General features: G+C 45.6%; 1 protein-coding gene across 1 annotated transcript; it reads right to left on the reverse strand.

Moving 5' to 3' along the window:
- Positions 1 to 227: 227 nt before the first annotated feature.
- Positions 228 to 26970, reverse strand: PPM1G (protein phosphatase, Mg2+/Mn2+ dependent 1G). Its single transcript, XM_009183887.2, has 10 exons — positions 26574 to 26970; positions 6111 to 6180; positions 5198 to 5283; positions 4752 to 4884; positions 3673 to 4088; positions 2959 to 3102; positions 2367 to 2601; positions 1518 to 1647; positions 1168 to 1270; positions 228 to 844 (listed from the first exon to the last, which is right to left on the reverse strand). Exons 1-10 carry the CDS (start codon positions 26691 to 26693, stop codon positions 638 to 640), a joined length of 1644 nt encoding a protein of 547 aa, XP_009182151.1. The 5' UTR covers positions 26694 to 26970; the 3' UTR covers positions 228 to 637.
- Between the last annotated feature and the right edge of the window lie 589 nt (positions 26971 to 27559).

Below are 27559 nucleotides of genomic sequence, written 5' to 3' on the forward strand. Positions count from 1 at the left end.
AGACCAGTCCCGACCCCTCCCTGAGGAAACTAGGAGAGCATTTCTGGCTCGAGGAGGGGGCGAGGGGTAGCCGCGACGCCCGCCAGGCCGACCTTCCAGCAGCTCGCTCGGGGCTCCCCTACACACACGCGGGGCACACACGCACGCACTCACATGGGGGCTCGCCAGATGTTACCGATGGGGCCAAGTCTGGGGCCACAGCAGCAGAAAAAAAAGGACACGATGCGCACGATTAGGTTTTGGCCTTTAGTCTGAAAAAGTGTTGACTGAAAGTGTACAACAGAGAGCGGGTGCAAGCGGCCGAGGGGCCATGGAGCCGCCGATAAAAAAGAATGTCCTTAAATAAAGTGTTCACAGAGTAAAAACCAGAACCGCCAGTCCTTCCCTCCAACACAACAGAGCACAGGCACAGAACCGGTGATGAGCCCGAGGAGCAAAGAGGCGGTTGGGGAGGACAGCAGAGGCTCCCGGCTGCTGTGTGGAGGGAGAGCCCTCTTTGGAATGGGCGGAGTGAAGCCACCCAGCTCCCCCTGCACACCTCATACCCACTGCTAAGGCTAAAGGAAAAAGACAAAACTCAGTCTCAGGTCCGGAGGGCTCAGAAAACAGTCTAGGTGGGCAGGGGTCTGGATGACTGCTAGTCCCGCTTGGCCTTCTTCTTCTTGTCGCTGTTGCCATTTTCTTCAGCCCCCTCAGGAGAGAGCACTTCCTCTAGTTTCCGCTTGCCACTGTCTGGCTGGAGCTCTGCTGTGTTTCGGGGCTTGAAGCAGATGATGATGCAGGTCATGTTGTCACACCCTGTACCATCCCCAGAAGTGTCTGGTGCCAGGCACTGATCCAGCAGCTACAAAAGGGATGGGGGTAGCTCAGCCACAGGGTTTGAACACCTTGCTGGGAACCTAGAGTCCCACAAGAGGGCTGGCCTGCTGAGTCAGGGTGATAGAAGGAGAGAAATGGGCAAGAGGTATCACAAAACAGCCCACTTGCTAGTCCATAAGGCATAAGGCTAAGTCAGAGAAATGAGAGAAGGTGGAACTTTGTAGTCGGGGTTTAGCGTCTGTCAGCAATTAATGGTACTGCTCCCAGACTGCCGACTTAGCTCAGATGAAAAGAGTAAACCCTGGCTATGCAGATCAAACACCTTCTCTTCTCCACCTTGGTACTCACCTCTTCCACAATGGATGACAATAACCGAAGCTCCCCATTTTCATCACGCTGGCTGATCTTTGATTGAATGAAGTCTACAACTTCCTGGCTGCTCATCACATTCCTGGGGTCGAGAACAACAGTCAGAATCTTCCAGTCTCACCAAGGCAGAGTAGAGGAGTATGGACAGAGGTGGTGGCCCAGGCCAGTGTAAATAACTACAGAAATTCTCAGCTCTGCCTTAGTCTGGGTGCTCTTCACTCACCAAGAGGTCTAGGTCTGCCTAGGTTCTAATCCTAGAGGTGCCCTAAGCCCTATAAGAGAAGAAATGCTGCAGAAAGGGGAATTTAGGGCATTCTGCCAGTGCTCACCAGATGCCATCACAGGCAATGACCATGAATTCATGGTCGTCAGTGAGAGTCAGCACCTTGATGTCAGGAAGGGCTGAAATCATCTGTTCCTCGGGTGGCAGGTTCTTGTTTCTCTTATAGAAGTGGTCCCCTGGAGTAAAGGAATGGTTGGTTGATGAGCAGTTTGGATACTTTTCCCACAGACTTGTGTTTGTGGCAGGTCAAACCTTGCCATTCATTTCCCTTCTTTACAAAGTTCCACAATCTAGTGGAATGGAGAACTGAGTCCTAGTTTTTCTAGTTTCAACCCTGCCACCAGACTGCTGAACCTTAAGAAAGTCACTCACCGGTCTTGTTCATCATTCAAATGTTACATAAGATGGATATAATAATACCTACATAGCCAGGCGCAGTGGCTCATACCGTAATCTCAGCCCTTTAGGAGGCTGAGGCGTGCCTGAGGTCAGGAGGTCGAGACCAGCCTGACCAAGAAATCCCGTCTCTACTAAAAAAAATACAAAATTAGCCAGGTGTGGTGGCGCATGTCTGTAATCCCAGCCGCTCAGGAGGCTGAGGCAGGAGAATTGCTTGAACCTGGGAGGTGGTGGTTGCAGTGAGCTGAGATCACGCCATTGCACTCCAGCCTGGGCAACAAGAGTAAAAACTCCGTCTCAAAAAAAAAAAAAAAGATACCTATATATAATGATACCTATACCCATCTTAGCTATTTCACAGGAATATAAGAACAGAGGTAGTAGATATTGAAGTGCTTTGAAAGGCACAAGCACTAGGAAGATTAAAGTTTGCTACTAGGTAGTCTGGGACAGAGAGCAAGACCCTAGAAGTCTTTTCCGGTTTCTTGGCCCTTACCAATGGCTCTGGAGAGGTTGAGGCCCCCGTTGACTCGCCCATCCATGGTGACCTTGCCACCAGCATTCTTGATGCGTGCTAGTTCTACTTCATCCTCTGGTTTGTGATCATAGGACATGTCTAAAGCTTTGCCAGCCTCAGATACCACACAGCGAGAGTCTCCTGCATTGGCTACAATCAACTGCTTCCCTCTTATCAGGGCCACCACCGCTGTTGTACCACTGTCAGAGCCAGGCTAAAGAGGAAGAAAGGGAGCATCATGGGAGCTTCTGAACATGAGTTCCTCACTGATGTGCTCCTGACCATTCACCTATGCTTGCTTTCACTGGGACCCCCAAGAAAGCTTTAACAAATAGGAGAGGCACAGATTTCATCTTTCTAGAGACAGCAGCACACTCCCTCTCCTGTGTTTTTAGATAATTAGACCCCAAAGGCTTACCATCTCATCCCCCTTGCGGAATAAATCCCTATTACTATCACTTCCATCCTAAAGTATCAGGGGGATCCCCTTCCCCTGTCTCAAAATCAAAATTAGGGGATTCACACCTGCCTTGTGGCCTTTCAAGACTCATTGCTCCCATTCCCCACACACCTCCTCTTTGCCTTCCATCCCTGGCACCATCATCTCTTCTTCTTCTTCTTCTTCATCGTCCTCTTCAGCCTCCTCGGTGTCATCCTCATCTTCCTCATTCTCTGCCTCCTCACTGCTGTAGCCATCCTCTTCCTCACTGCATTCCTGCCAGGAGGAGGATCCCAGACTGCTGAGACTGGGATGATCCCTTCCCTCCCCCCAGCTCATACTCAGAATCAAGAGGCCCTGACTGAACACAGGTCCTCAAAACACTGAAAGATACAAGTATATGGTCATGAAAATTGGGGGGATGGAAAGGGCTAGCATGAGTATAACTGACATCCTGAACTGGGCTTAGCAATCACTAGCAAAAAGCCCAGGACAAGGCAAGGGCTGCCAGCCAAAAGTATCTTTCAGGCACTGTGACCAGAAAAATTGTCCAGAGAAGAAAACGGCTAACTAGCCAAGGTAACAACTATATTCTTGTTCTCTCTCTAGGAGACAGACTCTGAAAGGCCAGAACTAGATCTGCTTGTTATAGTATCAACAAAGGAAGAGGTAAGAAAGCAAACGGTACCTGTGATGATGGAGCTCAGTGAATTCAAGGCTAAAGCTTAGAATACAGTGGGTCTTAGGGGATGATGTCAAAACAGGAGGAGAGTTGAAAACTACAGACGGCAACCAAACAGGACCTCTCTGCAACTTCAGCATCTGCCTGCCCTCACAGGCCCTTACCTCACTGTCTTCCTCTTCCTCCTCCGCCTCATCTGACTCATCCTCACTGTCCTCAAAGAACTTGGACTTAGCAACTCGAGGCAGCTTGTCAGAGGCTGAAGAGCAGGAAGGCCCAGCCTCTCCAGTGGGAATGCCAGGCTCACCAACTTGGCCTGCCTCAGTCCCACGTTCCGAGTTGGAGGAAAAGCCTGTGTAGGCCTTGGCTGTGGGGCCATTTTCCTGTGAAGGAGTTTCCCTAGTTGAGTCCTCAGGTCCTGCCTCCCCATTGAGGCCCTGGGACCCTGGTTCCTCGCCTGTCCCAGCTCCAGATTTGCTGTGGGGAGGGCCCTTGTGACAGTTCTGCCCGTAGCGTGTCAGCAGCTCTTCAATAGTCATGGTAGCCTCTTCATGCAGCAGTGCAGCCTCCTCATTGTCCACTGCAGGGAAGAGGCTAAATCAGAGCCCCCATGCCAGACTCCTCATGGGATCCGTTCATCTCACTATCTCAACAGCCCTTACAGCCTCTAACTTCCCCACAACCTCCCACTCCTAAGGTTCCTCTTGCTCATCAAGTCTCAGAAGAACATGCCCTAGCTCCTCCTCCTCCACAGACTTCTTTGGTTTTTGTGTTTCATCCCCTTCTTAATCAAAACAACACTAGTTACTATACTTCCCCTCTGACGTCTCATTTGTTATTGTTAAGTTGTAAAAACTCTATTCTGGCTGAGGATCCAGGAAGCCCACAGTGCTATTGTAGAATTAGGATTTAGGCTTAATGACTGGCTATTGGGGCTAATAACTGCTCCAGTCTTGAGGGGAAAAAAAAAAGCACATAAATACCAGCAGGAACCAGGAAGATCCCATCACAATGACAAAAGATAATGTATATACAATGTTTACAGCTCAGATGCCACTCAACAAAGATAATTCTCTCTCTCCTTTTCATAACCACATACAATGCAGGAGAACACCATAGGTTTCTTTAACATAAGGACTCCCCAGGTCCCTAGAAAGCCATCCTATCTTAGAATTGATAAGAAATATTAAAGAATATTTCTTAAAATGCTGATTTCCCCTCAAACAAGGGATGCCACACTCACCATCATCTTCATCAGCTACTTTTTCCTTTTCATCTTCATCCTCAGTGGGTCGCCCTGCAATCTGTGCCAGCTCTTTAATGACTTCCTCAGTGGTCAGTTTGGCATCAATAGCCAAGAAGGCATCTTCTAAAGCCTAAATATAAGCAAAATAGTCTAAGACTAGTACAAAATGAACTCCCGATGTACAATCCTGAGCACAAGGATGGAATACAAATTAGAATGTGAGCTACCACAGTAAGAGACACTCACAGATAAAAACAGTTCAGAGGCCTAGGAATAGTAAGGTAAGTCTAAAAGGTGGCCAATAAGCTCGTTTTAGGAACAGAATTCTTCAAGAGTAAATAAGCAGCAGCAGCTAGGGGACAAAAAGAAAGGAAAAGCCCAAGGGCTAGAGAACAAGGGAAAAGCCTACACAAGTGAGGAATGGGCAGTGTAAGCAGACAGACCTTCTGTAGCTTGCCTTCCTTGTAGGCCTTCTGATCTTTGATGATATCAGGAAGATATTTGGCACAGTACAAGGCAACTTCCTCCCCTAGAAGGAAAGGAAGGAAAGTCACCTGGAGCACTGCTCCCCACACATAGAAAGTGATACAATATTTATATGCCATAGTGGAGTGAACCCCAAGGGTTGAGGGGATAAATATCTTAGCACCCCTGAACCCTATTTGAAGGACACTGTTTGGGGAAGTTCTGGTCCAAAAAAATGGATTTCACCATCAATTCTCTCTGGTATATTAATATAACTCGTCTTTTCTCACATGTATACTTAGTTCTCCAGTGAAAAAAAGATAAAGAATCAGCTCATCTGGATACAATTTTCTTTTTCTTTTTCTTTTTTTTTTTAAAGACAGGGTCTTGCTCTGTTGCCCAGGCTGGAGTGCAGAGGCATGGTCTTGGCTCACTGCAACCTCCACCTCCCAGGTTCAAGCAATTCTCCTGCCTCAGCCTTCTGAGCAGCTGGGACTACAGGCACAAGCCACCATGCCCAGCTAATTTTTGTATTTTTAGAAGAGACGGGGTTTCACCATATTGGTCAGGCTGGTCTCGAACTCCTGACTTCGTGATCCACTGGGCTGAGATTACAGGCATGAGCTACCGCGCCCTGCCTAAAAATTTTAAAAAATAAAAATAAAAAAAGAGAAAGAGGCTCTTTGGATTAAAACAAGTCCTGGTGAGATTATAAACCGATACAGTACCTACTGGGAAAAAAGAATGACAGAATACAGAAAAACAGCACCAGGCAGGAAATGATATTGAGGGCCAGACCCTGGAAAGTAAATGAACAAGGGGACTGTTCTTGCCCTGGAACGTCTGGAACTGGGGTCCTAGAATGTTACCAATATGATTTGTTAAAGTTACCTCCATGTCCATCGTAGACAGAAAACATGGCTGTCTCACTGTCCAGCTCAGGAATACAGTTGTGAGCATCCTAGGAAAAGGACAGCATAATTGGCATGTCTCAGGGTCAAAGAATATTCCTCAAGTCATAGGGATCAATGTCACACCTTACTAACTTTTCCCTGGCTGGCCTATATGGCCTAGAAATAAGAAAGGAAAATGCAATGATAAAATAAATACAGAGAAAGAAAGGAGGGAGGCAAAGGAGGAAAGGGGAAGGAGAAAAGGAAGAATCAGGTTACTACCTCTATAATAACCTCAACCTAGGAGATATCTCAGTCCAAATGACAGAATATTTGGCTGCTGGAAATAAACCTGACCCTTTTGGATCTGTGGAAACTACGGGAAAACCAGAATAAAGGATTTTTTTTTCTTCTTTGTTTCTGAGATGGAGTCTCGCTCTGTCACCCAGGCTGGAGTGCAGTGGTGCAATCTTGGCTCACTGCAACCTCCGCCTCCTGGGTTCAAGTGATTCTCCTGCCTCTGCCTGCTGAATAGCTGAGATTACAGGTGTGTGCCACCACGCCTTGCTAACTTTTGTATTTTTAGTGGAAATGGGGTTTCACCATGTTGGTCAGGCTGGTCTCGAACTTCTGACCTTGCGATTCGCCTGCCTTGGCCTCCCAAAGTGTTGGACAGGCTGTATACAGCATTATTTATAATAAAAAACAGTTGAGGTCGGGCACGCCTGTAATCCCAGCACTTTGGAAGGCGGAGGCGGGCGGATCACTAAGGCGGGTGGATCACTAAGTCAAGAGATTGATACCATCCTGGCCAACATGATGAAACCCCATCTCTACTAAAAATACAAAAATTAGCTGGGCGTGGTGGTGTGTGCCTGTAGTCCCAGCTACTCAGAAGGCTGAGGCAGGAGAATCACTTAAACCCAGAAGGTGGAGGTTGTAGTGAGTGAAGATAACACTACTGCACTCCAGCCTGGGTGACAGAGTGAGACTCCGTCTCAAAAAAAAAAATAAAAAAATAAAAAATAAAAAAATAAAAAACAGTTGTAACCATCTAAATTTCCAGGAATAGATTACAAATGGTACGTATCTCCAGTGGAATACATGTAGCTGTTAAAAGCAAATATATGTTAATTTGGAAATGAGTTCATAATATCTTAAGTAGTTAAAAGCAAAAAGTTCAAGTATCTACATGTATATGTGAGTCTGGAAGATCACATAGCAAACAACCACAGAGGGTGAGATTTGGGTAATAATTTCTACTTTTCGACATTCATTTTTAAATTTTTGTGCAATAAACCACATTGTTCCATTCTGAATAAGGACAACAAACACACCTAAGAATTGGCCTCAAGTTGCCATTCTACCATATACTGCATGATCTCTGGTCAGCTACCTTACGGTGTGCCTCAATTTTATCCTCTGTGATGTGGAATAACATCTACCACACCCACATCATCACAGAACTGTTGATAATGATGCAAAACACATAAAAGCCCTTTGTAAACTGGAATTTGCTACGTAAATATATATACATACACACATACATACATACACACACATACATGTATATTCTGCTCTGAAATTTAGCACCCATTTCACATTTTTCTTTTTTGTTCCTCTCAAAGAGGACCATGCACAATAGATTCATCTTACACCTTGAGGTCTCACTCCCGAGAACTATTGCACAATTACCATCTCCTTCACTTCTTGGTGAAGCTTGGGATCTATATTATGATTTGGAACTGCTTCACCTTCTCAAAACACTTTAATTTTCTCCTTTTACATCTTTGCTCATAACCTTTACCCATACCTTTGCTTCTCTCTATCCCTTACTGAGACAGAGCCAAGTATTTCAACATGGTCTCTCAGCAATCTAGAAAAACTCACCCAACCTTGTATAACCCCACCAACTGATTTATGCCTGAATCAGGACTACTAAGTTTGCTAGTCATAAAATGTTATGAGATTGGCTGGGTGCGCTGGCTCACACCTGTAATCCCAGCGCTTTGGGAAGGTAGGCAGGAGGGAATGATTGAGATCAGGAGTTGGAGACCAGCCTAGGCAACACAGCAAGACCCCGCCTCTACAAAAAAATTTTAAAATTAGCCAGGCATAGCAGCATGCACCTGCAGTCAATCCTAACTACTCGGAACACTGAGGCAAGAGGACCACCTGAGCCCAGGAGGTCAAGGCTGCAGAAAGTTATGATGCACCACAGCACTCCAGCCTGGGTGACAGAGGGAGACCCCGTCTCTAAAAGAAAAAAAAGTTATGGGATCACATTGGCTATGGTCACTACTTCAATTCAGCATCTTCTTTCTTTCTTTTTTTTTTTTTTTGAGATGGAGTCTCCCAGGCTGGAGTGCAGTGGCGCGATCTAGGCTCACTGTAACCTCCACCTCCCAGGTTCAAGCAATTCCCCTGCTTCAGTCTCCCGAGTAGCTGAAATTACAGTATGCACCTGCCACCATGCCCAGCCAATTTTTGTATTTTCAGTAGAGATGGGGTTTCACCATGTTGCCCAGGCTTGTCTCAAACTCCTGAGCTCAAGTGATCTGCCCACCTCAGCCTCCCAAAATGCTGGGATTATAGGCATGAGCCACCGTGCCTGGCCAAACACAGAAATTCTCCTCTCTTCCTAGATTGACAATTTCTCTTAAACTCCTGATCTCAAATCCTTCTCCTTCAAGATCTTACTTCACAGAGAATGTAATAACCTTAACAGCAATCCAAATAGCCATTTTGGCAGTGGCTCATGCATGTAATCTCAACATTTTGGGAGGTCAAGGCAGGAGGATTGTTTGAGGTCAGGAGTTCAAGACCAGCCTGGGCAACATAGTGAGACCTCATCTCAGCAACATCCCCAAATAGCCATTCTGCAGACTTCATTTCCCCTAGCCATTATGTGGGATTAAACAGCACAAATCATGTCAGTTTCCTTTTCTTTTTCAATGTTTATTTTAGAATCAGGGAGTACATGTGTAAGTTTGTTACAAAGGTATATACTGTGTGATGCTGAGGTTTGGGGTATGACTGAACCCCTTTCCCAGGTGGTGGGTATAGTATCAAATAGGTGGTTTTTCAGCTGTTCCTCTGCCACCCCCACTCCCTACCCCCTGCACCACCACCTCTAACAGACCCCAGTGTCTATTGTTGCTATCTTTATATCCATGTGTACTTGATGTTCAGCTCCCACTTACAAGTGAGAACATGCAGTATTTGGTTTTCTGTTTCTGTGTTAGTTCACTTAGGATAATGCCCTCCAGCCACATTCATGTTGTTGCAAAGACATGGTTTCATTCTTTTTAATGGGTGCATAGTATTCCATGGTAGCTATATACCACATTTTCTTTATCCAGTCCACCACTGATGGGCACCTGGGTTGATTCAGTTTTTGCTATTGTGAATAGTGCTGCAATGAACATACACGTACATATGTTCTTTTGGAAAAATGATTTATTTTCCTTTGGGTGTATACCCAGCAATCAGATTGCTGGGTCTAATAGTAGTTCGACTTCTAGTTCTTTGAGAAATCTCCAAACTGACAGTGCCTAGACTAAATTAATTTATACCCTCAAAAACAGTGCACAAGTGTCTGCTTTCCTCTGCAGCCTTACCAATGTCTCTCATTTTTTGACATTTTAACAAAAGCTGTTCTGACTGGTGTGAGATGGTATCTCTTTGTGGCTCTGATTTGCATTTGTCTGATGATTAGAGATGAGCATTTTTTCATGTTTGTGGGCCACATGTACATCTTTTGAGAAGTATCTGTTCATGTCCTTCGCCCACTTTTTAATGGGGTTGTTTGCTTTTTGCTTGTTAGGTTCCTTATAGATTTTGTATATTAGACCTTTGTTGGATGTATACTTTGTGAATATTTTCTCCCATTCTATAGGTTGTAAGTTTACCCCCTTGATAGTTTCTCTTGCTGCATGTCACTTTTCTTGAAAGATCTCTTGGATTCTGTGTAGTTCTATACCTCTGACTGCCTGTTTCTATAGGATGTTCTCTCTCTCTCTCTCTCTCTCTTTTCCTTTTCTTTTCTTTCTCTTTCTCTCTCTGTGCTGGGATAACAGGCACACGCCACCACGCCCAGCTAATTCTTGTATTTTTAGTAGAGATGGGATTTCACCATGTTGGCCAGGATGGTCTCAATCTCCTGGACCTTGTGATCTGCCCACCTTGGCCTCCCAAAGTGCTGGGATTACAGGCGTCAGCCATGCACCCGGCCAGGATGTTCTTTCTTTCTATACCTCAAACTTAACACATGTAATCAGGAAATCAGCAGTCTGCAAAAAAAATCAGAGGTTCCCCTATAGTTCTTATTTCTGTAAATGGAATCTTAACTCTCCCAGGCAACACTTAATCCCAGAGTCAAGCTTAACTTCCTGGCTGTCTTCCACCATCAATCACTGAGTCCTGCTGAATTTTCCTTCATCATGTTGTTGTTCCTGGATTACTTTGTTTTGTTGGTTTTTTTTTTTTTTTTTTTTTTTTTTTTTGAGAGAGAGTGAGCCTCCCTCTGTCACCCAGGCTGGAGTACAGTGGCGTGATCTCAGCTCACTACAACCTCCGCAACCCAGGTTCAAGTGATTCTCATGCCTCGGCCTCCCAAGTAGCTGGGATTACAGGTACGTGCCACCACGCCTGGCTAATTTTTATATTTTTAGTAGACACGGGGTTCCACCATGTTGCCCAGGCTGGCCTCAAACTCCCGACCTCAGGTGATCCTCCTGCCTCAGCCTCCCAAAGTGCTGGGATTTAGGCATGAGCCACCACGCCAGCCCACAGTAAAATTATTATTATTACTGTTGCCAGGCTGGAGTGCAGTGGCGCAATCTTGGCTCCCCGCAACCTCCACCTCCCAGGTTCAAGCAATTCTCCTGCCTCAGCCTCCTGAGTAGCTGGGACTACAGGTGCGTGCCACCACACCTAGCTTCTTTACTTATTTGGAGACGGAGTCTCACTCTGTCGTCCAGGCTGGAGTGAAGTGGCGCAATCTCAACTCGCTGCAAGCTCAGCCTCCTGGGTTCATGCCATTCTCCTGCCTCAGACTCCTGAGTAGCTGGGACTACAGGCGCCTGCCACCACGCCCGACTAATTTTGTATTTTTAGTAGAGACAGGGTTTCACCGTGTTAGCCAGGATGGTCTTTATCTCCTGATCTCGTGATCCACCTGCCTCAGCCTCCGAAAGTGCTGGGATTACAGGCTTGAGCCACCACGCCCGGCCTAATTTTTTATTTTGCGCAGAGATGGGGTTTTAAAATTAGCCATGTATGATGGTGCACACCTGCAGTCCCATCTATGTGGAGGCTGAGGTGGCAGGACTGCTTGAGCCCAGAGGTTGAGGCTGCAGTGAGCTATCACAGAGCACCACTGCACTCCAGCACAAGCAAGAATAAGACCCTGTCTCAAAAAAAAAAAAAAAAAAGAAAGAAACCATTAAAAAAAAAAACCAGATAATAACAACTGTTAGCAAGAACGTGGAGAAACTGAAATTCTTGTGTACTGCTGGTGGAAAAGTAAATGATAGAGGTGTTGTGAAAAACAACATGGAGGCCAGACACGGTGGCTCACGCCTGTAATCCCAGCACTTTGGGAGGCCAAGGCAGGCAGGTAATTTGAGGTCAGGAGCTCAAGACCAGCCTGGCCAACATGGTGAAACCCCATCTCTACCTAAAAATACAAAAATCAGCTGGGTGTTGTGGCAAGCACCTGTAATCCCAGCTACTTGGGAGGCCAAGGAAGGAGAATCACTTGAACCCTGGAGGCGGAGGTTGCAGTGAGCCGAGATGGCACCACTGTACTCCAGCCTGGACGACACAGCAAGACCCTGTCTCAAAAAAATAAAAAAAATTAGGCAGTCACTAAAAGACAAATACTGTATGATTCCACTTACAGTATGAAGTATCTAAAGTAATCAAATTCATAGGGACTGAAAGTAGAATGCTGTTTACCATGAGCTGAGGAAAAGAGAATGGGGACTTATTTAACGGGTATAGAGTTTCGGTTTTGTAGGACGAAGAGTTCTGGAAACTGGGTGCACAACAATGTGAATGTACTAAACACTACTCAACTGTACATTAAAAAATCATTCAGGCTGGGCGTGGTGGCTCATGCCTGTAATCCCAGTACTTTGGGAGGCCGAGGCGGGCGGATCACTTGAGGTGAGGAGTTAGAGACCAGCCTGGTCAACATGGAGAAACCTCGTCTCTACTAAAAATACAAAAATTAACTGGGCATGGTGGTGCACGCCTATAATCCCTGCTACTCAGGAGGCTGAGGCAGAAGAATCTCTTGAGCCCAGGAGGCGGAGGTTGCAGTGAGCCAGGATTGCACCACTGCACTCCAGCATAGGTGACAGAGCAAGATTGTCTCAAAAAAAAAAAAAAAAAAAAAAAGAAACGATTAAGATGGTAATTTTTATGTTACGTGTATTTTATCACAATGAAATTTTTTTTTTTTTCTTCTTGAAATAGAGTTTCACTCTTGTTGCCCAGGCTGGAGTACAATGGCATGATCTAGGCTCACTGCAACCTCTGCCTTCCCGGTCAAGTGATTCTCCCTCCTCAGCCTCCTGAGTAGCTGGGATTACAGGCATGCACCACCATGCCCGGCTAATTTTGTATTTTTAGTAGAGACAGGGTTTCTCCATATTGGTCAGGCTGGTCTCAAACTCCCGACCTCAGGTGATCCGCCCGCCTCGGCCTCCCAAAGTGCTGGGATTACAGGTGTAAGCCACCGCACCCAGCCACAATGAAAATTTTTAAAGGAAAAAAAAAAAAAAAAAAGCCGAAAACTTTCCACAAAGAAGAGCCCAGGCTCAGGTGGCTTTATTGGTGAATTCTACCAAACATTTACAGAAAAATTAATACCAATGATTCACAAACTCTTCCATCACATCGAAAAGAAGGCAACACTTCCCAATTCATTCTATGAGGCCAGTATTACCCTGATTCCAAAACCAGACAGAGACATCACGACAAACTACAGACCAATTATCTCTTATGAATATAGACACAAAAATCCTCAACAAAATAGTAGCAAACTAAATCCAGCACCATATAAAAGGGTAATACACAATGATCAAGTAAGATTTATACACCAAAAAAATGCAAGGTTGGTTTAACATTCAAAAAAATCACTTAATGTAATATAGTGTATCAGTAGACTAAAGAACAAAACCCTATGATCATCTCGATAGATATAAAAGGCACTTGACAAAATCCAGTGCTTATTAATGATAAAAAGACTCAATGTCAGAATGCCAGTCTGGGCAACACAGTTAAGACCCTGTCTCTATAAAAAAATTTTTAAAAATTAGCCCAGTATGGTGGTGTATGCATGTAACCCCAGCTACTAAGAAGGCGGAGGCAGGTGGATCTCTTGAACCTAGGAGTTCAAGGCTGCAGTGAGCTATGATTGAGCCACTGTGCTACAGCCTGAGTGACAGAGCAAGACTGTCTCTAAAAATATATATATAAAATAGACTCAACAACCTAGGAATAAAAGGGAACTTCCTAAACCTGATAGAGTACATCTATGAAAAACTGAGTCGGCTGGGCGTGGCGGCTCACGCCTGTAATACTCCCCCAGTTGATCTACAGATGCTGCATAACCCCCATCAAAACCCAGGTGCCTTTTGTGCAGAGATTGACAAATTAATCCTAAAATTTATATGAAAAATAACGAATTTTAAAGACATTTCAAAACGTACTAAAAAGCTACAGTAACCAAGATAGTGTATCACTGGCATAGGGACATGTAGACCAATGAAATGGACTTGAGAGTTCAGAAATAAAACCCTCATATTTACGGTCAATTTATCTCTGACAATGATGGCAAGATAATTCAATGGGGGAAAAGAACAGTGGTTTAAACAAATAGTGCTGGGACAACTTGATATCCACACACAACAGAATGAAGTTGGATCACTCCCTCACACCATTCATAAAAATTCACTCAAAATGGATCACAGACTTAAATGTAACAGCTAAAACTATACAACTCTCAGAAGAAAACCTAAGAGAAAATTGTTGTGACTTTGGGTTAGGCAAAGCTTCTTAATAAAAACAAACAAAATAGACAAATTGGACTTTATCAAAAGCAAAAACTTTTGTTTCAAAAGACACCGTCAAGAAAGCAAAAAGAGGCCAGGTGCAGTGGCTCACATCTGTAATCCTAGCACTGTGGGAGGCCCAATCGGGCAGATCACAAGGTCAGGAGTTCAAGACCAGCCTGACCAACATGGTGAAACCCTGTCTCTACTAAAAATACAAAAATTAGCTGCGCGTCATGGCGCGTGCCTGTAGTCCCAGCTACTTGGGAGGCTGAGGCAGGAGAATCACTTGAACCCGGGGGGCGGAGGTTGCAGTGAGCCGAGATTGCACCACTGCACTCCAACCTGGCAACAGAGTGAGACTCCGTCACAAAACAAAACAAAACAAAACAAAAAGAGGCAGGGTGCAGTGGCTCATGACTGTAATCCCAGCACTTTGGGAGGCTGAGGCAGGCTGATCACTTGAGGTTAGCAGTTCGAGACCAGCTTGGCCAACACAGTGAAACCTGGTCTCTACTAAAAATACAAAAATTAGCTGGGCATGGTGGCACACACCTGGGTCCCAGCTACTCAAGAGGCTGAGGCAGGAGGATCACTTGAACCCAGGAGGCAGAGGTTGCAGTGAGCCACGATCGCGCCACTCCATTCCAGCCTGGGGGGTCAGATCAAGACTGTCCCCCGACCAAAAATAAATAAATAAAACAAAAAAACAAATCAAAAAGTCCACAAAAATTGGAGAAAATATTTACAAATCATATATCTAACAAACTTGTATCCAAAACATTTTTATATGTTAAGAGTAAAGAACTCTTAACATATAAAAAAACAACAAAAAAATCCAATTAAAAATGAACAAAGGCTTTGAATAGACATTTCTCCAAAGAAGATACACAAATGGCCAATAAACACATAAAAGATATTCAAACATAAGGCCTGGCATGGTGGCTCTAGCCTGTAATCCCAGCACTTTGGGAGGTCCAGGGAGGCGGATCCTTTGAGGTCAGGAGCTCAAGACCAGCCTGAACAACATGGTTAATGCCCTGTCTCTACTAAAAATACAAAAAATTAGCTGGGTGTGGTGGCATGTGCCGATAATCCCAGCTGCTAGGGAGGCTGAGGCAGGAGAATCGCTTGAACCTGGACAGAGTGAGACTCTGTCTCAAACAAAAAGTTCAAACATCATTAGCCATTTAGCCATCAGAGAAATACAAATCAAAATGACAAGGAGACACCACTTCACACCCACTATTAGTTATTATAAAAAAAGTGGATAAGTGTAGTGAAGATGTGAAGGAACTGGCATCCTCATATATTGCTGGGAAGAATGTAAGATGGTACAGCCACTTTGGAAAAGAGTTTAGCAGTTTCTCAAAATGTTAAACATGTAGTTACCATATGACCCAGCAATTCCACTCTTTGGTATATAACCAAAAGATATGAGGATATATTTCCACACAAAAATTTGTACATAGTATCACTATTTATAATAGAAAAAAAAAAAAAAAAACAGTGGAAATCCAAAATGTCTATCAACTAATGAATGAACAAAATGTGATATATCCATACCATGGAATATTATTCAACCATAAAAAAGAATGAAATACTGATTGATTCATGATACAACATTGATGACCCTTAAAAATATTATGCTTGGCTGGGTGCGGTGGCATACATCTGTAATCTCAGCACTTTGGGAGGCTGAGGCGGGCGGATTGCCTGAGCTCAGGAGTTCGAGACTGCCCTGGGCAACATGGTGAAACTCGTCTCTACTAAAATACACACAAAAAAATTAGCCATGCATGATGGTTGCTGCCTGTAGTCCCAGGTTTCTCGGGAGGCTGAGGCATGAAAATCGCTTTAACCCAGAAGGTGGAGGCTGCAGTGAGCCGAGATCACGCCACTGCACTCCAGCCTGGGCGATAGAGGGAGATCTTGTCTCCAAAATAAATAAATAAATAAAAATTAAAAAATTATGCTTAGGTACAACTATGATATATCAATTAAAAAATATCAGGCCGGGTATGGTGGCTCATGCCTGTAATCCCAGCACTTTGGGAGGCTGAGGTGAAAAGATTCCTTGAGGCCAAGGGTTCAAGACCCCCAGCCTGGACAACACAGTAAGACCCTGTCTCTATGAAAATAAATGGATAAATAACAATAATTAAAATCAACCTCCTGGGGATAAGAAAAAGAGTTAACTAGAAGATAAGAGAAAATTCAAGAATTGTTAAGTCATTAATTTGGGATGGAGTACTGGGTCTTTTGCTTCCATTCCATCAACTAAGTGAGGAAGGTTCCAACAGAAACAACTGTAGCAAATGGGAGTGCCTAAAAGAAAACTAGCATCTCTTTCCTGGTTACACAGGCAACAGACTTGGTGATCTGCCCGAGCTCTATGTCTATCTGAAGAGAAGGAGAGAATTTTAAAAAGTGCCCACTGGAGCCTGAACCATCTTGCTGGTATCCATCCAAAGGAGTCCAGCAGTATGAGGTCAAGGATACACAGCAGGTGGTAAAAGCCAAAGAAAGTCTAAAAACCAAAAGTGGAGATCAAGTCCCTCTAGGCCAGGCCTGGCTATTGCTGGAAACAAAGAGATGGTGAGTGATAACTGGATATGAGACTGGAGTTTTAAAGAGAATTCTGATTCTCTTTAGCTCTGTAAAATAAAATCTGCAAGGCAATGATCTAGAAATAAGCAAAAGAACCCTGGGTCAGCAAAATATTTATTCTTAAATCTACTACAACAATGTATGTGTGATTAAAAAAAAAAAAAAAAAAAAAAAAAAAAAACCTCATTCTTATAGGTAAAGCTGAGGGTAGAGGGAATGCTTGGGGTGGGGAGTAATTTACTCCTCAGGGGTCAACAGGCTTCAAAGTCAATTTCAAAAATACATATGCTTAGTAAAAGCATCCAGATATAAAAGGAAATGTATTTAGAATTCCATTTATAAAATGTTCAGAATAGGCAAATTCATAGAAGTCATGTAAATTAGTGGATGCCAGAGGCTAGTGGAAGGGAGGTACGGAGTTACTGGTAAAGAGTACAGGGTTTCTTTTTGGGGTTCTAAAACTGATTGTGGTGATAGATGTATAACTCTGTTTGAATATACTACAAAAGAGCCAGGCACAGTGGCTCATGCCTGTAATTCCAGCACTTTGGGAGGCTGAGGCAGGTGGATCACTTGAGGCCAGGAGTTCAAGACCAGCCTGGGCAACATGGTGAAACCCTGTTTCTACTGAAAATATAAAAATTAGCTGGGTGTGGTGGCATGCGCCTGAAGTTCCAGCTATTTGTGAGGCAGAGGCAGGAGAATCACGTGAACCTGGGAGGGGGAGGTTGCAGTGAGCTGAGATTGTGTCACTGCACTCCAGCCTGGTTTACAGAGCAAGACCCTGTCTTGAAAAAAGAAAAAAAGACCGGGCCGGGCGCGGTGGCTCAAGCCTGTAATCCCAGCACTTTGGGAGGCCGAGACGGGCGGATCACGAGGTCAGGAGATCGAGACCATCCTGGCTAACACAGTGAAACCCCGTCTCTACTAAAAATACAAAAAATTTAGCCGGGCGAGGTGGCAGGCGCCTGTAGTCCCAGCTAATCGGGAGGCTGAGGCAGGAGAATGGTGTTGAACCCGGGAGGCGGAGCTTGCAGTGAGCTGAGATCCGGCCACTGCACTCCAGCCTGGGTGACAGAGCGAGACTCCGTCTCAAAAAAAAAAAAAAAAAAGAAAAAAGAAAAAAAGAAAAAAAAGAGAATATACTAAAAACCACTGAATTACACCCTTAAAATGAATGAATAATATCCTTAAACCCACTGAATTATACTCTTAAAGTGAGTTCATATACCATACAGTGTATGAACTATATATCTCAATAAAGCTGATTAAAAAGGAACCTGTAAAAAATAAAAAGGAATCTGTATATACATTTTCAAATACTAAATATGACTAAAAGGTGTTGTTTTTCTGCTAGCATTGGGTCAAAAAGGAAAAAAAAGTTGATATACTTCATCTCTGAACTAGATCTAGAAAGAAACAAAACAACTATACTGAAATCATACTCTGTCTACAAAATGTCATTAAACATCTTAAGTTCAGTTCTAAAGATTTGTTTCCAGACAGTACAATGTCAAGAACTACTGATCAGACCTGTATAAATTTCTGTGCTTAAATTCAAGCCCTTACCTCTCAAAGTCCAATTCTAAGACTAATAACCCAATAGAAGATTGGAGGTGGGGAACAGTAGTAACAACTAAGGAATCAGACAACAGAACTTGTGTAAAATATCCTTGAAATCTTGAGGAATAAGTTCTGATTGTATTTTCCAGTTGCTCGAGAACTTATAAGGGAATGGAATAAAATATAAAATAATTTCTGGACCAGGCATGGTGGCTCACACCTGTAATCCCAGCACTTTGGGAGTCAAGGCAGGAGAATCATTTGAGCCTGGGAGTTCAAGACCAGCCTGCACAACATAGTGAGACCCTGTCTCTACTAAAATAAAAAATTAGCTGGGCCTGGCAGCATGTGCCTGTAGTCCTAGTTACTCAGGAAGCTGAGGTAGGATTGCTTGAATCCAGGAGGTCAAGACTGCGAGTGAGCTAGGATTGTGCCACTGCACTCCAACGTGAGCAATAGAGGGAGACCCTGACCCTAAAAAAATAAATAAATAAATATAGGCCGGGCACGGTGGCTCACGCCTGTAATCCCAGCACTTTGGGAGGCCAAGGCGGGCAGACCATGAGGTCAGGGGATCGAGATCATCCTGGCTAACACGGTGAAACCCTGCCTCTACTAAAAATAAAAAATAAAAAATTAGCCGGGTGTTGTGGTGGGCACCTGTAGTCCCAGCTACACGGGAGGCTGAGGCAGGAGAATGGTGTGAACCCAGGAGGTGGAGCTTGCAGTGAGCCAACATTGTGCCACTGCACTCCAGTCTGGGCGACAGTGTGAGACTCCGTCTCAAATAAATAAATAAATAAATAAATAAACAAACAAACATAAATAGGCCAGGTGTGGTGGCTCACGCCTGTAATCCCAACACTTTGGGAGGCCGAGACGGGTGGATCACAAGGTCAGGAGATTGAGACCATCCTGGCTAACACGGTGAAACCCCATCTCTACTAAAAATACAAAAAAATTAGCCGGGCGTGGTGGTGGGCGCCTGTAGTCCCAGCTACTTGGGAGGCTGAGGCAGGAGAATGGCATGAACCTGGGGGGTGGAGCTTGCAGAGAGCGGAGATCAGGCCACTGCACTCGAGTCTGGGCAACAGAGCAAGACTCCATCTCAAATAAATAAATAAATAAATAAATAAGTCCTCAGCCTGGGCAACATTGCAAGGCCCCATCTCTACAAAAAATTTAAAAAAATAAAAAATTAGCCAGTCATGGTGGCATGTGCCTATAGTAGGCTGAGGCTGGAAGACCCCTTGAGCCCAGGAGGCTATGCAGTGAGCTATGATCAAGTCACTGTAAAGGTAGATAAGGGTAGCAAGGATGTGAAGGAACGGGCCCAAGAAATCCTGTACTCCTTACCACTCAAGCATGGGCAAGAGTGAGACCCTGTCTCAAAATAAATAATTTTAAAAATAAAAAGGCTGGTCACGGTGGCTCATGTCTGTAATCCCGGCACTTTGGGAGGCTGAGGCAGGCAGATCACTTGAGGCCAGGAGTTTAAGCCCAGACTGGCCAGCATGGCAAAACCCCTTCTCTACTAAAAATACAAAAAAATTAGCCAGGCATGGTGGCGCGTGTCTGTAATCCCAGCTACTTGGGAGGCTGGGGCAGAACTGCTAGAACCCAGGAGGCGGAAGCTGCAGTGAGCCGAGATCGCACCACTGCACTCCAGCCTGGGCAACAAGAGCAAAACTCCATCTCAAAAAAAGAAAAGAAAAGAAAAGAGTTTCTCCATGCTCATGGGCATACATGTGATATAATCCTATACTAGCTTTGAACTGTGAATGGGTACGGCATGCTAATCAAATGCAAAAAATGCGTTTTTACAAAAGTTGCTTAACTACATTCTAGACAAAGAAATTCTGGCCAGGCGCAGTAGCTCGTGCCTGTAATCCCAGCACTTTCAGAGGCGGAGGCGGGCGGATTACCTGAGGTCAGGAGTTCGAGACCAGCCTGACCAACATGGAGAAACCCCGTCTCTACTAAAAATACAAAAAATTAGCCAGGCGTCCTGGCACATGCCTGTAATCTCAGCTACTCAGAAGGCTGAGGCCAGAGAATCACTTGAACAGGAAGGCCAGGGAGCCGAGATCGCACCACTGCACTCCAGCCTGGGTGACAGGGAGACTCCGTCTCAAAAAAAAAAAAAAAAAAAAAAAAACAGAGAAATTCTGACCTGGTTTAGTAAGTAAAAAGTGCTTTAAGCTATTGATATGAGATGTTAATCTGAGGATAAGAAAATAAATGCTTTTCAACCTTCAATGCCCTAAGGTAGAACCCCATAGCATACTTGTGATGTTTCTTTTTGTATTTTTTCCATTAATTTAATGACTGAAACTAATATGCAGGTATTTTAAGAATTTTCTGCTCAATACTATCTCTATAGTCAATTCTAGGTGACCCCTTTTGACCATTAATAAGGCAGCTTCTACACAGCAATAAACAGCTGGGCTACTCAAAATTATACTATAGATATTGACACTGCCTTTAATAAAAGGAAAATATGATTCATAGGACAGAAAATTCCCGGCCAGGCATGGTGGCTCAAGTCTGTAATCCCAGCACTTTGGGAGGCCGAGGCGGGAGGATCACGAGGTCAGGAGTCTGGCCAACATAGTGAAATCCCATCTCCACTAAAAATACAAAAAAAATTAGCTGGCCTGGTGGCAAACGCCTGTAATCCCAGCTACTTGGGAGGCTGAGGCAGGAGAATCGCTTGAACCCAGGAGGTGGAGGTTTCAGTGAGCCAAGATAGAGCCAAAAAAAAAAAAAAATTCCTAACTCTCCATAGAAAGCAGTTTTGTCACTTCCAGAGAACCTCACAACCAAATGTTAAATGTACTCTTGTCCCTTTAAGACTACATCAACTGATAGGCCAGGCATGGTGGCTCACGCCTGTAATGCCAGCACTTTGGGAGGCCGAGGCGGGCGGATCACAAGGTCAGGAGTTGGAGACCAGCCCGGCCAACATAGTGAAACCCTGTCTCTATTAAAAACACAAAAAATTAGCTGGGCATGGTGGCAGGCGCCTGCAATCCCAGCTACTCGGGAAGCTGAGGCAGGAGAATTGCTTGAACTCAGGAGGCGGAGGTTGCAGTGAGCCGAGATCATGCCATTACACTCCAGCCTGGACTGCGCGAGACTCTGTCTCGGGAAAAAAAAAAAAAAAAGACTACATCAACCGAATCTATTTTCAGATTTGATTTCTTATTTAGCCATCAAAAACTCAAGGGCCTTATCTCATATATTTCTCACGCACCCCTCCACAATCTACCTCTTTTTTTTTTTTTTTGAAATGGAGTCTTGCCCTGTCGCCCAGGCTGGAGTATGGTGGCGCGATCTCAGCTCACTGCAACCTCTGCCTCCTGGGTTCAAGCGATTCTCCTGCCTCAGCCTCCTGAGTGGCTGGGATTATAGGCACGCGCCACCATGCCAGGCTAATTCTTGTATTTTAGAACAGGATTTCACCATATTGGCCAGAATGATCTTGGTCTCTTGACCTTGTGATATGCCCCCCTAAGCCTCCCAAAGTGCTGGGATTACAGGTATGAGCCACTGTGCCCACTCCCTACCTCTTAATCCCAAAGTACATACCTCAGCCACTTTTTTCATGGAGAAAGAAGGAGGGAGGGGAACATCATCTGTGGTTTGTTTGTTGTTTTTTTTTTTAGACAGAGTCTGTCACCCTGGCTGGAGTGCAGCGGTGCAATCTCAGCTCACTGGCCTTCCTGTTCAAGCGATTCTCTGGCCTCTGGCTAATTTTTGTATTTTTAGTAGAGATGGGGTTTCACCATGTTGGCTACGCTGGTCTCGAACTGACCTCGGGTGATCTGCCCCCCTTGGCCTCCCAAAGTGCTGGGATTACAGGCGTGAGCCGCTTCGCCTGACCTGTGGTATTTTGATTACCTCTTCTCAAAACACCCTGGCTGCTGGGCGTGGTGGCTCACACCTGTAATCCCAGCGCTTTGGGAGGTAGAGGCGGGTGGATCACCTGAGGTCAGAAGTTCCAGACGAGCCTGACCAATGTGGAGAAACCCCTTCTCTACTAAAAATACAAAATTAGCCAGGCATGGTGGCACATGTCTGTAATCCCAGCTACTCAGGAGGCTGAGGCAGGAGAATCGCTTGAACCTGAGAGGCGGAGGTTGCAGTGAGCCAAGATCACACCATTGTACTCCAGCCTGGACAACAAGATAGAAACTCCATCTCGCCGGGTGCGGTGGCTCAAGCCTGTAATCCCAGCACTTTGGGAGGCCGAGACGGGCGGATCACGAGGTCAGAAGATCGAGACCATCCTGGCGAACACGGTGAAACCCCGTCTCTACTAAAAAATACAAAAAACCTGTAATCCCAGCACTTTGGGAGGCCGAGACGGGCGGATCACGAGGTCAGGAGATCGAGACCATCCTGGCTAACACGGTGAAACCCCGTCTCTACTAAAAATACAAAAAAACTAGCCGGGCGAGGTGGCGGGCGCCTGTAGTCCCAGCTACTCGGGAGGCTGAGGCAGGAGAATGGCGTAAACCCGGGAGGCGGAGCTTGCAGTGAGCTGAGATCCGGCCACTGCACTCCAGCCCGGGCGACAGAGCGAGACTCCGTCTCAAAAAAAAAGAAAAAAGAAAAAAAAAAAAAAAAAAAAAAAAAAAAAAAAGAAACTCCATCTCAAAACACCACCACCACCACCCTGGTCACACAGGAAGAGAAGTTGGAAAGAGGCAGAAAGTAAAAATGCCAGCTATTGATGGTTGCCATTTTTGTCTCAAGAGTCCTCCCTATGGCTGAATCTACCCATCAGTCAGGATTTCAACGACCTTTAGTGGTATGATAACCTCACCTCAAATGAAGCATTAGGACCAAGCAAATAGGGTACATAAACTTTATTAATTGTTGGATTAAGCCCTAAAGCTTCAGAGGAATGGGAGTACTTTATATTTTCTGGAAAGATAAGGTTCAGGGAAGAGGCTAGAACTCAGTTATTTTCTTGCAATAGCAAAGAAACTATGCTATACTTTGAGGAGAACAAAAGCCAGAAGGAAAAGTATCAATGAAGCAGAATAGGATCCCAAACAATACTCTTCAAGAGGATTTGATTAGGCATATTTAATTATTGGTTAGGCATATTTATTCAAACAAGGGCAACTTCAGAAACAGCACATTAGCAAGATTTTAATACCCTAAGCAGTTATCTCTCAGGAGGAAGATTAGGATGTAAGGAATAGTCTAGTAAGATCTCTATACACTAAAATGTCCCTGACAAAAAAATCATTTTCTAATTGAGGAGAAACCAAAAATAAAGGGAAATGCCCTACAGAGAAGCAGCAAATAGTATGAAATCACTGGGCAAACCAACATGAAACACTGAGTAGCCAAGCAACTCAATCCATAAAGAAAACTAGAAAAAGGGCACCAAATAAATGGAAAAACAGCAGAGAAGTGAAAAATATTAAATGAGAAACCTGGAAGAAACATTTTACTGCGAGATGGAATATTCACCTCAAATCTCACAACATTAACAGAATGCCACGGAAATGGAACTTCTCAACTACCTACTTTCCTTCTGAAACTATATCCAGATTTATTTACTCTTTTTTTTTTTTTTTTTTTTTTTTGGAGACGGAGTCTCGCTCTGTCGCCCAGGCTGGAGTGCAGTGGCCTGATCTCAGCTCACTGCAAGCTCCGCCTCCCGGGTTCACGCCATTCTCCTGCCTCAGCCTCCCGAGTAGCTGGGACTACAGGCGCCCGCCACCTCGCCCGGCTAGTTTTTTGTATTTTTTTTAGTAGAGACGGGGTTTCACCGTGTTAGCCAGGATGGTCTCGATCTCCCGACCTCGTGATCCGCCCGTCTCAGCCTCCCAAAGTGCTGGGATTACAGGCTTGAGCCACTGCGCCCGGCCTTCTTTTTTTTTTTTTTGAGACAGAGTCTCACTCTGTTGCCCAGGCTGGAGTACAGTGGCACGATCTTGGCTCACTGCAACCTCCGCCTCCAGGGTTCAAGCGATTCTCCTGCCTCAGCCTTCCAAGTAGCTAGGATTATAGGCACGCACCACCACATTTGGCTAATTTTTTGTATTTTTAGTAAAGATGGGGTTTCGTCATGTTGTCCAGGCTGGTCTCGAACTCCTGAGCTCAGGCAATCCGCCCATCTCAGCCTCCCAAAGTGCTAGGATTACAGGCATAAGCCACTGCGCCTGGCCTATTCATTCATGTTTTGAGACAGCATCTCGCTCTGTCGCCCAGATTGGAGTGCAGCGGGGCGATCTCGGCTCAATGAAGCCTCTGCCTCTTGGGCTCAAGGTGATTTTCCATCTCAGCCTCCCAAGTAACTGGGACTACAGGTGGGCACCACCACACCCTGCTAATTTTTTTGTATTTTTTGTAGACACAGGGTTTCGCCATGTTGCCCAGGCTGGTCTTTAACTCCTGAGCTCAGGTGATCTGCCTGCCTCGGCCTCCCAAAATGCTGAGATTACAGATGTGAGCCACTGTGCCCGGCCTAGATATTTCTAATAGACAATTACATCTACCAAATAGTTATACTGTGTATGGTGGTGAAATATGAATGCTATGCTTCAGTTTGACATAGATGCTTAACAATGTCTAGTGTCTTCAACAATCTGATCCTACAGATTCTTTCCACCAAAGCAGTGTCCTAACCTTTCTGCACCTCAATTTCTTAGCTATAAAATGTGGGAGCCACCGGGTGTGGTGGCTCACGCCTGTAATCCCAGTACTTTGGGAGGCCAAGGTGGGCGGATCACCTGAGTCAGCCCGAGTCAGTTCGAGACCAGACACATGAAAAAATCCTGTCTCTACTAAAAATACAAAATAAGCCGGGCGTGGTGGCACATGCCTGTAATCCCAACTACTGGGGAGGCTGAGGCAGGAGAATCGCTTGAACTTGGGAGGCGGAGGTTGTGGTGAGCCGAGATCGCGCCATTGCATTCCAGCCTGGGCAACAAGAGCGAAACTCCGTCTCAAAAAAAAAAAAAAAAGTGGGAGCCAAAGCAGATAAGATGAACTATAGGATCCACTCCAATCTTGAAATTTTATACCTAATTATAAAATTGTTATTAAGGTCAGTTATGAGTATCAAATTTGAATTGGAAAACAAAACATTTAAGTTCATACTGTCATTCCAGAGCTAACCACAGGGAGGAGCGAGGGATTTGAAACGATTCCCAAGGGAGACAGTATTTCGCTGTTACCTGAAGCCCACCCGGTAGGTGGATAAACCCTCAATCCCAGACAGAATATTTCCCTGGCCCTTTTGCCTAGACTTCAGAATGCTCTTCACAAAGACACAGTTAACCTGTCTTCCTCCCTTTCCTCCCTACCACAGTTTTCCCTCTTCTCTTTTGTAGTTTCACATCAAGTTTTACCTAATACTACTCTTCCCCCCAGAGTTTTCTTTTCCCCTTTTGTTCAGAGTAAAATTTTCTAGAAAAGCTCTTTGTAGGTAGGTTGTGATGAAAAAAATTGATGAAATGACTTAAAATCAAAGAAACTATACAACAATTATAGGCAAACGACAATTACTGATTAAGTTTTAGAGAAATCCTGAGAGAGAAAGAAAACCAAGCATAATAAGAAGGAAAATCTAGGGACCGACATAATTCAAGTTTTCCAAAGTTAGTAAAAGGCCCTGAAAAGAGTGTAAATGAGTGACAACCCCTGGAGGTCGGGTCCAGCCTCTGAAATTAACATACAAGAGCCCAAGGCCAGGCAACCAGAATGTGAAACAGACTCTGCCCGGGTTTCCTTTCACTGTCAAACCCCTAGCCAAAAGAAGCTTCCCACATCACATATTTTAAATATTAAAATTTAAAAAGTTATTCACATCTATTCACCTCTCCCTCGAAAAACAAATGAACAAATAGTCCCTCTTTCCGTATTTACTCCCACACTAAACCTCACACCCTTGATGAGCCTGGAGGGCTAGGTTGGCACGAGAGGATGGCGCCAAAGCTCGGGGAGAGGGCGGCCAGTGGGCGGAAGGTGCCTCTTCCCACATGGCCGAGCCCTCGCCGCCACTGGCCACCGGCATACGGTCCCCAAGCATCGGAAGCTCCCTCTCGGCCCCGACCCCGCGGTCTCTGTCGCCTCACAGACGGCCGCTGCGGCCGCAGGCTCCCGATTGGGACCCTTCCCAGGGGAGGACCCCATCCCCCGCTCCCTTTCTCCGTCAGATTCCCGCCCCGCAGCGGCCAGCCTATGGGCCCCTGCCTCACCTCCATGGAGACGCGCCAGCCTTGCATGGCGGAGAAGCCGTAGGGCAGCGGCAGGCGCGGGGCGCCGACCCCGTCCCCGGAGCACTTCACCGTGTTGGGCTGGGAGAGATAGGCACCCATGGCGACGGCTGGCCGGCGGCCTCAGGGGCAGGAAAGCTGGGCGCGACCCGTGCCGGAGCCGAAGCCCCGGGGGTGCGCGCGGCAGGAGCAGGCCCCGCGGCGCGACCGACGCAAGGTGCCGGTGAAAGGCGCGAGGCCGGCCAGGAGGCGGTAACGGGACGGGAGCTGAGAGGGAGCGGAAGCGGAAACGGCGCCGCTCCAGACCCCGCCCGGCCGGCTCGGCGGGGCCAGGCGCTGCGGGCAGTCATTTCCTTAGCAACTCGCCCCGCCCGCAGGGACAACGGCCCGCCCAACGGCCGCTCCCGCGAGACTGGCGCGACCACGCCCACCAACGGCCGCGGTACTCCTCTGCTGCCTCGAGCAGGTGGCGGGTGGCCTTTCCATGTACTCCTTCTTCGTTCCCAGTCCCCAGCCTCTTGGCGTTTTGTCTGACGCCTCTTTTGTGTTGGACTCGACGCTTCCGGCCCGTCCTCCAGTGTTTTCATCCCCCTCTCCCCAATGTCGCACCCTCAGACTCCGCAAACCCCGCCCGATTTGGTTCAATTAAAGTTAACTAGTATTTGTTCTGAGCTTAGGAAGCACTTGGCCAGGCCCTGCGAGGCCTATATGAGAAGAATGTGAGTCTTTTCTGACAAAGGAAAGCGAAGACCTCGATCTGTGACATAATTCGAGTTAATACAATGTAGAAATGTTTGGTACAGCCTATTCTGGGTGAGAAAAGCTCAAAGGATGGGAGGAGAAGCTGTGTCTTGGAGGATTGAAAGGATGTAGACTCTCAGGATGCTTCTGGATTGCATTATGCCACGGGAAAGGGGAATAATGTTATAAGGTTTGGAGGAGTGAGGGAAGAATGTGAACTGCATTTG

This window comes from Papio anubis, chromosome 14 (genome assembly GCF_008728515.1).
Source record: "Papio anubis isolate 15944 chromosome 14, Panubis1.0, whole genome shotgun sequence".
In the NCBI taxonomy this organism is placed as follows: Eukaryota; Metazoa; Chordata; class Mammalia; order Primates; family Cercopithecidae; genus Papio; species Papio anubis.

Bases quoted from the DNA above. Each gene is read 5' to 3' on its own strand.
- PPM1G (XM_009183887.2), bottom strand. From the start codon at position 26,693: ATGGGTGCCTATCTCTCCCAGCCCAACACGGTGAAGTGCTCCGGGGAC. The intron at 4,089-4,751 runs GTGAGTGTGGCA...TCTTCCCTGCAG, and splicing joins AGTAGCTGATGAAGATGATG to TGGACAATGAGGAGGCTGCA. The intron at 845-1,167 runs GTGAGTACCAAG...TCCCTTTTGTAG, and splicing joins TGTCATCCATTGTGGAAGAG to CTGCTGGATCAGTGCCTGGC.